The 13,999-nt window shown below is 43.9% G+C and overlaps 1 protein-coding gene across 6 annotated transcripts in view; it reads right to left on the bottom strand.

Annotated features, from left to right (window-relative positions):
• Window positions 1–13,999, bottom strand: part of LOC118210090 (cell adhesion molecule 2-like) — a 331,663-nt gene that overhangs the window by 37,136 nt on the left and 280,528 nt on the right. For all 6 annotated transcript variants that reach the window (XR_004761803.1, XM_035385956.1, XM_035385957.1 and 3 more), the window contains 2 exons: window positions 4,606–4,758; window positions 2,794–2,931 (listed from right to left, as the gene is read on the bottom strand). Coding sequence is in view for 5 of the 6 variants with exons in the window: in XM_035385956.1 (XP_035241847.1) it covers window positions 2,794–2,931; window positions 4,606–4,758 (291 nt within the window). In the remaining variant the exon portion in view is untranslated. The remainder of the gene's footprint in view (window positions 1–2,793; window positions 2,932–4,605; window positions 4,759–13,999) is intronic.

Genomic DNA, 13,999 nt, shown 5'->3' with positions numbered 1-13,999 from the left:
AAACCCCGCAGCATTACTGTACATCATCCATATGTGCAAAGAAATCAAGGTGATGTGGTAGTAGAATGACTTTAAGGTTTATTGTACATTATTTCTGCATTAAAGGGGAAAAGGTAATGCAGAAACCATTTTTAAAAAAGCGTAAATTTTCTAATTTCTGGTGACATATTTATAGTTGTGCATGTTGAAGAGAAAGGAATCGGTTTTATGGCGAGACATTTCCTTCCACTTGAATGCCAAGCTCTAATGTTAGTGTGACATCATCACTCCGAACACTGGCCAATAAATGGTCCTGATAACAACAGGTAGTTTTTCCTCGAAGACACTGTGAGCATTACTGTAAATGCAGATTTGAGGCACAGTTACTGGAACCTCGGAAAGATGAAGCTGGTCTTTGTTTGAGGACTAGTTGTTATCATAGTATTGGTTAAGATTTGAAATGATTTAAAATTAACTTGCCCCCCTATTTCTTCCAACAAAATAATGTTTTTTAGAATGGACACCCTTTCAAAGAGAAAGTCAGAAATACTATATTACAGACAATTTTTGTTGACATTCATGTTTTAAATCAGCCAATGCATGTTCAATAAAGTAGTTATTAACCTGCCAAATACACAAAATAAGTGAATCTTTCTCTTTCTTTCTTTCTTTCTTGAGAAATTAGACTTCTGTTTCTCAGCCTAATCATTCACTCAGAAAAATGGCGACATACTAAGAGCATTATTAGTGCTTGGGGTAACACCCCCTTCACTGTAAAGTACTGTTAGATCCAGGATAGGAGCCATATGCATACAGTTATCATTAATAACACAGTCACGGCCGTTAATAAAATGGTGGACTTCCTCCTCATTCTCACAAATTCTTGTCTCTGGTGGCACAGGAAGTAGAATGTCCAGCTTACACTTTCCCCCTGCAGTCTGCCTCGCTTAGAGCCAACGCCAAGAACATCGCGTCTGCGTTTATACTTCATTACGCTCGCTTCGCTATAGTGCCTGGGATGTGTTTCAGCAGAGGAGGGTGTTTTGATTTACATTTATCCATTTATGTTTATAATTAGTGCGTGATGGAGTCATTTTAACATTGATTTAATGGAGATGTGCCCCTGACAGTGTAATTAATCACCCATTACTAATAACTGATGGCCGCAGTATAGGTAAATTAAAGCATCAATTAAATCAACGGAATTGAACATTAAATAGGGGAGTGAGACAAAATTGTTTAAAGCGTTTAAACGAGGGCGCAAGTCTGCTTGAAAGAGGCTAAACTTCAGTGCACAAAGAAGAAAAACAACAGCTGAAATAATAAACTGAGCTCGCAAATGGTAATAAATCTTTAAAAAAAATGTTTTTTCTAAAAATGCGCTTGTTAATTTGCTCGGTATCTGGTCGTGTCACAGCCTCTCTTCTCCAGTCGGAAACACTGCCAGGGAAAGTCTTTTATAGTTCCCAGCGCTTAGCTCCAGCAGCGCAGGGCTGGAGGGTAACCTAGCAGCATCACGTGGGGCCCACACGCGTGGACGGAGTATCGAGCACGCAGCGTGAGCTCGCTCCGACTTCTCCCTCGGGTTTGGGTAATATGAATTTCAAACCAAATAAAACTTGGAAGAATTATGCGATTCTGAGCAGCGTGCCGCATTTGCGCTCTGGCAAGCGTACAGCGGCCCATTGCAAACTAGACATTTTGTATTTTGGCAGAGGGCCGCCTAAGGGTGGCAGCTGGCTAAGGCGAGCCCTGCCTTGACACGCCCCCACACTCCGCCCCAGCCCGCCCTGCCCCGCCCCCCTCCTGCACCAAACAGTTCTTGCTTTAGCGTTATGTTATGTACGGCTCCTCCCTTTCACAAAATGACACTGACTGCCAGCCAGACGTGCATTGCCAGTCATTCCATTTAACTCACGTCTTGAATTTAAATGAATTTTATTTATTTGAAAAAAAAAAAATCTGTTAGTTATTTTTTTTTCTCTCTCTCTCCAGAAACACGGCATTATATCTAATCTGTCTTGTAAAGGATAGCACTTGTTTGAGAGAAGTCAAAATGCCAGCACTATGAATGCTGGAATCCACCCCCCCCCCTCCCCGGGTCCCGGAGCACGTAAACCCCGTGCTGGGGCCCCCTGGGTCCGCTGGTTTCCATTCCAACCATAATTGCACCCCCTGAATTGTAATGAGCAGTTAATTGTTCTTTATTAGCACTTTTAAATGTCTGTTGAGAGATGAGTTACCCTATATCATGTCAGAAATAGCATTGCGTGTTATGAAGAATAAATGTCCCGTATATACAAATCTGTTCCTTTATGAAGAGGTTACATGTTTAATTGACTACATTACAGACTGACAGGTGAAATCTGCAGGGTCCAATTTCCTCCCTGATTATTTGGACACCCGGTTAGTGAAGCTAATTCATTTGCGGGGAAACGGAGGGTTCCGAGCCAGTGCGTACGGCAGCGGGCCTGACTCGCCCTGCGTTAAGAAAAAGCTTTAAGCACAAGGAATTGTGGAAGAGCTTGAGCACGTGTGTCCAGCAGCCATAACTGAGCGCTGGGGCACCGTAAGGGGGGGGGTGGGGGGGTTAGGATAATTCAAAAGGCCCTGACTGACGGGAGCCCACAGAAAATATTAGAACATAGGATTTTCAGGGGTGGAGGGGGCCCAATGTGAGATCTTTTCCAGAATCCCTGGTGGCGCCCCTGACTGAGCAGAAGCTAGCGTTACTGTACGCGTGAGGGTTTGCGTGCTAGCTGTACGGCGCGGTGCAGGACACACTGCTATGCGTCTGCCGCGCGCGCACGGTACCTTGGACCTCCTTCTCGTTCCTGAACCATCGGATGTCGGCGGCGGGCTTGCTCCCGGAGGTCACGCAGGTCAGCGTGATCTCGTCCCCTTCCGCCGCCGGCTTCGTGAACCCGGCGATCTCGGGCTTCTCCGGGACCCCTGCAAGACCAGCAAAAATTAGGAATACGCTCCATCCTTCACCAGCTCTACATTCACATGCTGCAATGTCCCGTCCAGGAATGCTCTGCATTATGAATGTGCTATCAGCAGAGGAGGTAAAAGCCAGGCACAGAAAATAAAAATCCTCCCCAGTTTTTTGCTGCAATCGCCTGAATTTGCTAATTAGCGCAATTCTTCAGCCAGCAGGTAGAAGTAATTAGTGTAATCAACTGGTTGAGTTCATGGGTGGAAGAAACACACAGCAGGACTTCTACTGTCTGAGCCCTGGACTTTCCGCCTCTGGTTAATGGGAGTGCTGCGGGTTTTAAATCAAGGCCTTCACCAGCCACTCCACCACACATTTATTTATTTTTTTCATTCATTTTATTCATTAATTTTGTTTATTTATGCATGTATCATTATTTAACATTGCACAATTTAATTGCACTGTATCCTGATTGAATAGACTTTAGGTTTTTGCATGCTTGCTGTCATGTTCAACTCCCTAATGACTTTAATAGTGTAGGTCAAGTCATTAGAACCCTGCGAGCTAATAGGCCACCTAATTAATTTAGGAATAAACGATGAAGCGATAACACCCCCTGAAACTGGGACAAAAGCAGGAAATGAAGGAGGCTCCACTGGGCAAGCATCATTCAGAAACACAAAGCCAACCTCTGAGCTAAACAAACAGCCAATCAATCAAACAAATACAAATAAATACATATCCTCAAGGCATGAAAACATAGTCAAATAAAATCCTTGATGCATGAGCAAGAGGTTAAATACAAAAACAAACATATTAGTCAGTACATGTCCTGTTCGTTTTTGATCACTCACAATTAAATCCATGGACACTTTATGTTGCAGCATTCACTGTTTTGAATAAATGAATGAAAACATCAATATGACAACACACAGGCATGCATGGTGCATGGTCATGGGTGAATAAACCCTTGCCTGATGCTGGAGAGGGTTTTATACACGAAGAGAGGTAGCATTCAACACACCTTCAGAACAACAGGACTTGCTCAGTCCCAAATTTTAAAATAAACAAATGATGCACCCCACAACATTTAAGGGACAGTAAGATTCTATGACTTCCATAATGGGCTGAGCCCTTATGTGCTGTTCTTCACATTAGCATCAGCCAATCAAAATACCTCATGGTGACATTACATTATTGGTTCATGTCAACACATTACACACAATCTCCCCGGCCAGTCTAATTCAGCAATCGCTAGTATACTGTAAAATGTTCAGTGTTAGTTCTACTGACATCTGGTTTATATGAGTTTATAGGGGTCCGGCTGGGATAAAATGTACTCCCTGATTAGTACCAATTTTAACGCTGAACATTTTGCTATGTACTAGTATTGCTAGTAGTACTGCATTAGCTGTGACGTCCCAATTTTCAGCCTAAATGCCCCTTGTCCCACCAATTTTACCTCCCATCAATTAATTATGACCCACAAAAACATGAATAAAGCAGGTGACTGCAACATGGGGCTCATTTGAGTTCCCTACCACAGTCCAGGTGCTGCATGATTACCACACACTGCAAATGGCAGACATGTAATGGACTAAAAAAAATGGTCTGAAGAAGAACAACAGGAAGTGCCCGGCTTGCCCTTTGACCCTTTGACACCTTGCCGGGACTGGACCAGCACTCACCCAGCACGGTGAGGAAGGCCTTGGCGGTTTTGACGGGCATGGTGAAGAGGGAGCAGGTGTACTGTCCTTCGTCCGACAGGGTCACCTCGCTGATGCTGATGGTCAGCTCCTGCCAGGAGGCGTGAACCAGCTCGATCCGGTTGTCCCTCAGCGCTGCGGGGGCGACATTTCACAGGGTCAGTCTTATTTACCACCCCCCCCAGCCCCCCCCCCCCCCCCCCCCCCCCCCCCCCAGCCCCTGTCCGCAAGGACACCGACTTCACCCTCTCACACCTCGCTTATGCAGATAACTGTGCCGGGGATCAAGGGCTCATCCGCACTCTTAATGCTCATCCACTCTCTCAATGCCTCCCAATTACCCGGGAAAGATGGAAAGAGTCTGTTGTACCAGAATACCCTTTAATGCACTTTTGTGAGTCGGATAAGAGTGCCTGCTAAGTGGCTGTAATATAATGTAAATGTGATGGGGAAAAAATATATATATTTAACATTTTTTCCATTTCATTTTTGGATTGCATAACCCTTAGTGTAAAGGGGAGAAAAAAAGAAATAAATTGGGGGCTTAACAATTTGACATTTCAGTAGTTGGCTCCCAACATAAATTAAGTGCATTAAAATCAATCTCACAGTAAAAAGGCTAAATGAGTGTTATAATGAGATAGTGTCAGAAATTGCAGGAAATATGGATCTGGAGAAATTACAGCCTCTAATGATTTTGGCCCTTGGTATTTGAGCCTTTTACATTGCAGGCTTGTTCTGTAAGAGAGCAATAAAGGTTAACCAGTGTACCTTTTGCCCTAGAAATTCTGCACGGGCATAAAGTGTGATCACAGACCCAGCATTAAATATGCCTTCATTTGTGAAGCTTTTCAGTGGAAACTAAATAAATGTAAACTTCATTTTTGCAACATGGAAGAAGATGCTTTTACCCAGAGCGACACAAATGATCAAACATCAGGAATACTATACTGCAGTAGTAGAACCACAGAGAAGGCACAGTACGCATGCTCATAAACAGTAACTGTGCAGTTTATGACCACATCCATGATACATACTTCCAATACATACCACTGTAGTAGCTAATTCATAAATGACAGCAATACAGCGCCTCCGGAAAGTATTCAGACCCCTTCACTTTTTCTTACGTTACAGACTTATTATAAAATGGATTAAATTCATTTTTATTCTCATCAATGTACACCCGATACCACATAATGGCAAAGCGAAAACAGGTTTTTAGGAATTTTTTTGCAAATTTATTAAAGACAATAAATTAAAAATAATGAACGTTAAAAGAAGCTAGCCAATGATGCTCAGGGTTCAGGAAGACAAGCTGCAGTCCAAGAAGATCGATAAATATCAATGAAGGTTAAAGAGAAGCTGAAGACTCCAAGGCAGGGGCAAATGAAGACATAATGATGCAATAGCCAGTTAGCAATGCTCATACCACAAATGTATCATTACCGAACGCATGTAAGCAATCAGAAGTGTGAATGCACTCTGGAATGAGAGTGCGATGTCAACCCGCCAGACAAATCACCTCCATCCTCAACTAAGTGGTGATGCACATAACTGTGTCAATGGTCCGTAATATGGATTTAAAAAAAAGAATATCAAATCTAAGGAACCCTGAGGGCGACTTAATCAAATGGTACATTTGGCAACTCAAAAGCTTTGACTGCACGGACATACCGTAAACTGCTCCCTTTAGAGATCCCACTCTGCCTGTGGTATTTATGGAATACGCACCGGCATGAATACCAGTTTAACCGGGGACCAGTACATGGTAAATTCGTCCTCTCTGTGGCCGGTAACAGTTATCTGTTATAGAAGCAATCAGTGTATTCTGAGGCTCCCACAATCGAACTGCTTTGTTCCCACTGACGTGGCCGCGGTGAAATTCAGCAAATGATGTATCCCGTGTAATTCCTTCATTAGAGAGGGGGGTCAGCCCCCCCCCCCACCGGTGACAGACCGCACGCTGGGTGCGTGGGGGGAAAAGGTCACATTGTCCCCGTCACGTCCCGCAGAGAGAGAGGAGTGGGCACGGTTTTCAAATATACGGTCACCTGCTGCTACAGCACAACACACAACAGGAGGAATTAAAATTTAAAAGGAGAACAGGGAGAGAAAAAAAAAATTGCAGCCAGGCTCTTAATTTAATAAAATCACACATTTTTAAACCCTTAATCCCTCCACTGGGCTGGAGTCCCCCAGGCACTCAGCTCTGCTCTGAGGCAGCCACTCTTAATGAGTTCCATTACACAGGTCAGCGCCAGTCAAATGTGAGGAAAATGGGTCAAGGTGGAAGCTTAGACACTGCCCTTGCGTACTGGGTATTTACAAGGGGTAGTCACACACACACACACACACACCTGCATGCACATGCACATGCACAAGCACACACACACACACACACACAAACACACTTTGAATCAGGTAGCCAAAAGCGACTGGTAAAAGTATATTCCACATGTTAGGCAAACACAACGGATCAAGGTGCATACTTCAAGATCAGTGAGACAAAGTAAGAGAAGGGATAGGTCTCTCTCTCTCTCTCACACACACACACACACACACACACACATGCAAGCATACACACATACGTACGCGTGCATGCACACACACACACACACACACTGACATAAATCTTGTCAGCCAAATAGATCTATTGACATACATCTGATTCCATGAGTCAAACCCCTTGCATAAACACAGGACAAAATGTTCCGAGGTTGCAATAATGGAAAATAACCTTTAAATAACAGAATAGAATGGTCACAACAAGGGAGAAGTGCATGAGTAATACAAGGCAGTATATACAGTACACAGTATGTACATACCAGGTTTTGCGTTTGAAAACCACGACTACTTTTTGCTAAATTTATGCTGCTTCATCACCAACAGTAGTAGCTGCAGAAAACACTCACGGAGCACTGAGCACACAGCAGCGTAGTAGTAATACTTCAGAAACATGCCTCAGAAATTAATGTTATCAGTAGAACTGTCACTCCATGCCATAATTCATTTTAATGACAAAAATGATGGTCCAGGAGCAGAAAGAGAAAGTGCACTTTCTGGGGATGGGGATGTTTATTTCCATGCCAGATGACGTACAACTGAGCTTGAAGTGAAACCAAAACTGATTTTCTAATATATTACATGTTGTTTTTACTGCTATTGTTATAAAATACAAACACTGCTATTTACAGTGTCAGCTTTACCCTGCAGCAGACATCGTGTCTCAGGAAGGGGGCAAATAATCACAATATATCCCAGCCCAAACCATGAAAAACAGCCCCAGACCAAGGGGTGACCAGATACACAATATGACCAAAAGTATGTATGTGTGTGTGTGTATATATATATATATATATATATAGTGCTCTCTCTCTCTCTCTCTCTATATATATATATATATATATATATATATATACATGTATACAGTATACAATATATATATATATATAGAGAGAGAGAGGAGAGAAAGAGAGACAGAGAAAGACAGAGAGTTTTTGTACTCCAATCTACTTAACCCTCATGAGAATTTCAGAAAGTGAAAAACAGAACAAGCAGAGGAAAGTACTGACAGTGAAGGGGGTATTCTGGTACACTTGGCTGCCCAGACAGATGTTTTATGTAAGTCCTCAGATCTGAACTTCCATAGCAGACACTCAGAAGTTTGTTGGCGGAGCGTGCTGAAGGGGGAGGGCGCAGAGAGAGAGAGAGAGAGAGAGAGGAGAGAGGGAGAGAGAGAGAGAGAGAGAGAGAGAGAGAGAGAGGAGAGAGGGAGAGAGAGAGAGAGAGAGAGAGAGAGAGGTGAACATCAGAGGCGAGGCGCTTGAGTCAAACCCGTGTGGAGCCCCACAGGGGCGAGAGACGACACACTTCCATCGCCTGTGTCCCTGTGTCTCCTGGAGGCAGAAAGCGAGGAGAAGGAGGAGGAGGAAGAGGAGGAGGAAAACACTGCTTTTGTGCTGTCTGAAATGCACAGTGTCCCAGATGTTGATAAGCCGTCACGCTCTGGTGAACAATAAGGCTGTTGTACATGCGCACATTTGCAATAACTTAAAAAGAAATGCCTTGAAATGTCTTGATAATAGATTGAACTCCTGAATATTTTCAGCGTATGCAATTTTTATATGGTTACCATCTACTTTCACTTTATTTGCCTGAGTTTTGCCACACACACACACACACACACACACACACAAACACAGACACACACTCACACATACTCATGCACACACACAAACATACACACGCACACACACAAACACACACACACATAAACACATACATACACTCAAACACAGAGACACACTCACACACACACTAAAGCACGCACACACATGCATACAAAACCAAAAAGCACATACCGCAAATAATTCAGTGAAGTTTGCAGAACTACATCACTTCAAGATATGTTAAACAACATCAGAATTGTGACTAGGTTGGTGGAACTACATCCAGTGGATATAATTTTCTAATCTAAACCTTCTGTTGAGTTTAGAAAGGCATTAATCTTGTTGGACAAATTAAATTAATTAATGGTGCATTTCCTGAAACTGCCTGGAAGGTCTTTACCATTTAAAGAAAACATTTAATGTCACCCAAATGATCACTTAATATTAATATACAGTAATTAATAATCTCCCATTAATTACAGAAAAATGCACTTTGGTTCCATGTACAAGTGAAGTGGAAGTTGTTTGCCGGCAATAACTATTTATGAGGACTGTGAAAAATTGCACTTATGTCTTGTTGATGAATTGCACATGATAAATTGTATCTGTCCACCAGAGAACGAAAAACTAGAACTGCCTAATTATCATGCATAATTGCCCCATAAATTATGCCATGATTGATACATGCTGTATATGTAGTGTTAAGAATAAATGTATTTCATAAACATTTTCAGAATTATGCCTAATATCATAAATAATGATAAATATGACTTATCTCTAACCGTCGTATTTGACATAGAATAAACACACACAGTCTTTGCTGTGGACCCTGTACTGTACCATGAAGTACCTACAGAGAAATGATCACATATAATATAGGTGCCAAAAGTTTCCCAGGCACCTTGGATGCATTCTACACTGCATTCCAAGCCAATTCTGACTGATGAAGGCAATCCACAACACCTGGGATGATTATTAATAATCACCCTCAGGTGTGCCTGGCTGAGCACCACTCCGTCACTGTCCCAGGTTCGGCAGGCCGCCTCAGCCTCAGCTTTTGGAGGGGAAAGGAACAGCTGACTGTAGCCAGAGAGGAGGAAAAGCACTCTCTGATCTTCCCTAACCCCGCCCCTTCCCTCCCCCCTCCCCCCTTCCACTCCCGCCAACCCTCTCAGCACCCCGTCACTAGATCATAATATATGGCTATAATATTTCAGATGCTCCCTATACGCAATTGTAGTGCATCTCGAGAGCTTATCCCACAAAGGCGATGGTAGGCACGCACTGTAGCGCTCTATAAAATTGATTGACAAAGACGAATACGGCTTTGAATGAGGGGGAAAGACAATGATCATTAATTCAGTTCGCGAGGCAGGGGGAGGCCGGGGGGGGAGAGGCCGGGGGGGCCGGGGGGGGCTGGGGGGGGGGAGGGGGGGGAGGCACTCCACCCTGATAGCGCACAGGCCCGGCGCCCAGCCCCACGGTCCGATCTATAACAATCAGGGCTTACACAGGGACGGGCTGACAAAGCTCTTTTTCCGGAGTGTTAGGAAGCCGATGTGATGAAAAGGGCCATTTCCACACACGGCCGAGCGGCCGCGGCCCCGCCCCGATCAGCTCAGGACGGCGGCATAAATCCCGGGCCTGACCTTGTTTTCTGGAAAGGCCCGCCGCGATCGCGGGGGGGACGCGCGTCCCGCTCGCCGTACGCCGATGGGAGCCCCTCCCAAGGCCGACTCATACCAGTAACTCCCGCTGACATTTCAGCATCCTCCAGGGGGCGATGCATACTTTATATATATATATATATATATATTTAAAAAAAAAAACATGCTCGTCGAAACAAACTGCTGCTTCCCCTCCATTTGCTGACATTCTTCTTGACCACAGCCCATTTCGGTGAGCAACGCTCAACGTGCTGCCACAGCACAGCGCTTCACACGTTTTTCTCTCCACCCTTCTCCATCTGGGTCGGAGGAGGAGGAGGAGGAGGAGGAGGAAAAAGAAAATAGATTAAAGTAAATAAATAAATAAACAAATAAATAAGCGAATGAATTAAGCGAAATGGATTAAAATGCCGAAACGATAGCGTTGCCTCAGGCGTGTGAGCAGTCATTTGATAACTCAAGGCCAGCTGGCATTTAATAAAATGTGTCAACAATAATTTAATTACTGGAGCCCACCGCACGCACGCACACACACACACACACACAACTAATGTAAACCTGAGCATTAGGGACTGAACGCTGTGTGATGGTTTGACAGAATTATAAGGACAGTTAACTCATAATAAAATAAAACTAAAATACGTTCATTGAGGGAAAAGCAGTGGCTACAGCAGTTAAGAGCAGGTCTAGTGGTCTGCTTGAGAAATGAACTGGTGACAGAGCCATGTTCAGATAAGAACAGGTGGGAGACAGTCCAAGGCCAGGGCGATCCATCAGTCCCGCCGGCGAATGAGGACGTATATCACATGTCCCGTTAGAAGCCTGCCTTGTGGGTGATGGATTTTACGCCCTTTCCCCATTGGATGGAATCACACGAGAGGCGCAGCGCTAAACAACCCTAGCAATGGCTTTGAACAACAATGATGAAATTTTATAGTATATTATAGAATAATAGAGATACATCTAGGTTTGTGCTGTATATAGGGCCATTTATATGCTGCATATACACACAGCGCTGAAAGAAATCCAGAGACCACCCCATATTTTTTGTAGAAGAATCAGGGTTACTCCACCAAACACTGATTGTTCAACCCTTCCTAATCGAAGACATTGTTTATTCTTATAATTCATAGTGTTTAGTGAATTATTCAATGTATTAAAAACATGCTGTCGTGTATTTTTAGTATTTTGACCATTTGTCATTTTCTGCAAATAAATGCTCTGATTGACAGTGTTTTTGTTTGGAATTAAAATAAAATGTGGTCAATAGTTCTGGAAAGAAAATTAGAAGTTATATTTTACACATGCCCATGAGCAGTGAACCTGAAACGAACTGTATAAAGAGTATTTGTTTATTTTTGGACCGTGGACATGAATAAAATAATAAGAAGGAATAGCTGAATAATTTGATTGTCCCAGTAGAAGGTGAGTGGCACACCATCTGTGAGATGAATCAGTCTTTTTGAAAGTCATGGGCTCTGGACACCAGGAGGCTGAGATGTGGGGAGTACCTGCGTCTGAGGGGGACTGGCAGCAGGTTACCCACACCTGTGCATGTGCCCTCACTGGTGTGACTGTACACCTGAAGCTCAGACCAATGGCTCCTGGGTATTCAGTGGCCAGGAGGGTTATTTCTGATTCTGTGTTATGTGATTGGGCCTTGCCTGCAGCTGGAGGATCTTGATTAGGCTTTGCTTGATGCATGGTGAATTTTTTTTTTTGTTGCCATTCTGATACTGATTGAGTCGTGCTCACTGCAGGTCGATATAGATGGGGCCTTGCTCAATGCCAGATGGTTCACTTTGGGACACGTTTAACACAGGCCTAATTTGATTGGGCCTTGCTCGCGACAGGCTTATGTTGATTGGACCACGCCCACTGCCAGATGAATGCAATTGGGTCACACTTGCTGCCGGCCGATCTCTATTGGGCCATTCTCATCTTGGTCAGTGGCTCCTGGGGAGCTGCGGTGGCCAGATTCCAGGGCCGATGGTACAGACTGGGAGATGATTTTCATCACAAAAGTCAAAGCAATTTAAACTACAAAAAAACACATATTTTCGCAATATTATTATTGATTCTGTTTGTTGGAGCAGGACAAGTTCAAAATTAAAGCATTTGCTGCAGGAAAAATTAGAAGCTCATTTGGTTGCCGTAAATGTGACGTGGGAATCAGAAATTTGCATTCTTGGATATTTGATAAGAGTTACGTTGTAATGGGAATTTGATTCAGTTAAATGGGTTAAACTGTAGTAGATTTCAGCAGGTTTTCAGAATTCATCCATAATACATATCAACAGTAATGTGTCAATCTGAGCACAAAGACATACATGCACACACACACACACACACACACACACACACACACACACTTAATTTCATAGAGCCCTCAATTTTAAAGATGCCGCCTTTTCACAGAACACTAGCTTCTTTGCAACTATCAGACAATTCCAGATATGGCAGGTCAACAAAAATGAAATTTACCAGCACTGTATATGCAGTCCAAAAACACACTTACTGAGTTGGGGGGAGAGAGCGAGAGAGCGAGAGAGAGAGAGAGAGAGAGAGAAAGAAGGGGGGTGAGAGAGAGAGAGAGAGGGAGAGAGAGAGAGAGACAGAAGGGGGGTGAGAGAGAAAGCGAGAGAGAGAGAGAGAGAGAGAGAGAGAGAGATAGGGAGGTGAGAGAGAGAGAGAGAGAGAGAGAGAGAGAGAGAGAGAGGGAGGAGAAAAAGGGGCTGCTGCTTGAGCAGTCAGGCCTGAATTTCAATAGATCCCAAATCCCAATGTACAAGAATGCACATCATATTGCCTGGACACCATCTCCTGGGAACAAAGCAGTTCCGCTCAGGGAGAGTATATATAGAATCGAGGCCTCGCCTGGCTGCAGCTTTCCCTCAAATATATATGCAGAGTTTTTCGCACCGCAGCTAATGACTGTCTTGTAGGACAGGTGTCAGACAATACCGGGTACATTTTAAAAGGACACGCGCCGAAAAAAAAAAATACCCAGAATTCTCTCTCTCCGAGAGCAAGGGGAGCGGAGGAACATGAATAATTAACCGCTGTCACAGCGGAACGCAGGACCTGCGCTCGCTGAGGGCCGGAGTGATGTCATCAGTCTCCTCCAGTGTGGTCAAGAGGTGAAGCAAACAAAAGCCCAGAGCAGCTACTGTAAACAAGGGGTTCACACTCGCCCAGATTTCTGTACACATGCAGGTGGGAACCCAGGGGCAGCTGAGCATTTTGGGAAGTTGCGTTTATCGCTTCACTTAATCCACTGCAGTCGGTCCAGCGTTGTTCCAGGCTTAAGAACCTTCGCTTCACGGTTCTTTCTGCCTGCTCCGGCCTGTGATCTTCAATACGATCAGACAATCTCTCCCACTTCTCTCTCCTGTGGGACTAGAATATTATGGGAGAGTTTTGTAGGATCATTTAAAATAACTCCTCTTTAAGATGTTTACCCTGATCTTTCTTTGCTTCGCTTTGTATGTCCTCATAGAAATTCCAAGGACGGACATCTTTAAACGAGTCTTCAAATAA

The sequence above is a fragment of the Anguilla anguilla genome, chromosome 12 (genome assembly GCF_013347855.1).
Source record: "Anguilla anguilla isolate fAngAng1 chromosome 12, fAngAng1.pri, whole genome shotgun sequence".
In the NCBI taxonomy this organism is placed as follows: domain Eukaryota; kingdom Metazoa; phylum Chordata; class Actinopteri; order Anguilliformes; family Anguillidae; genus Anguilla; species Anguilla anguilla.
This window is presented reverse-complemented; position numbering and strand designations above follow the sequence as displayed.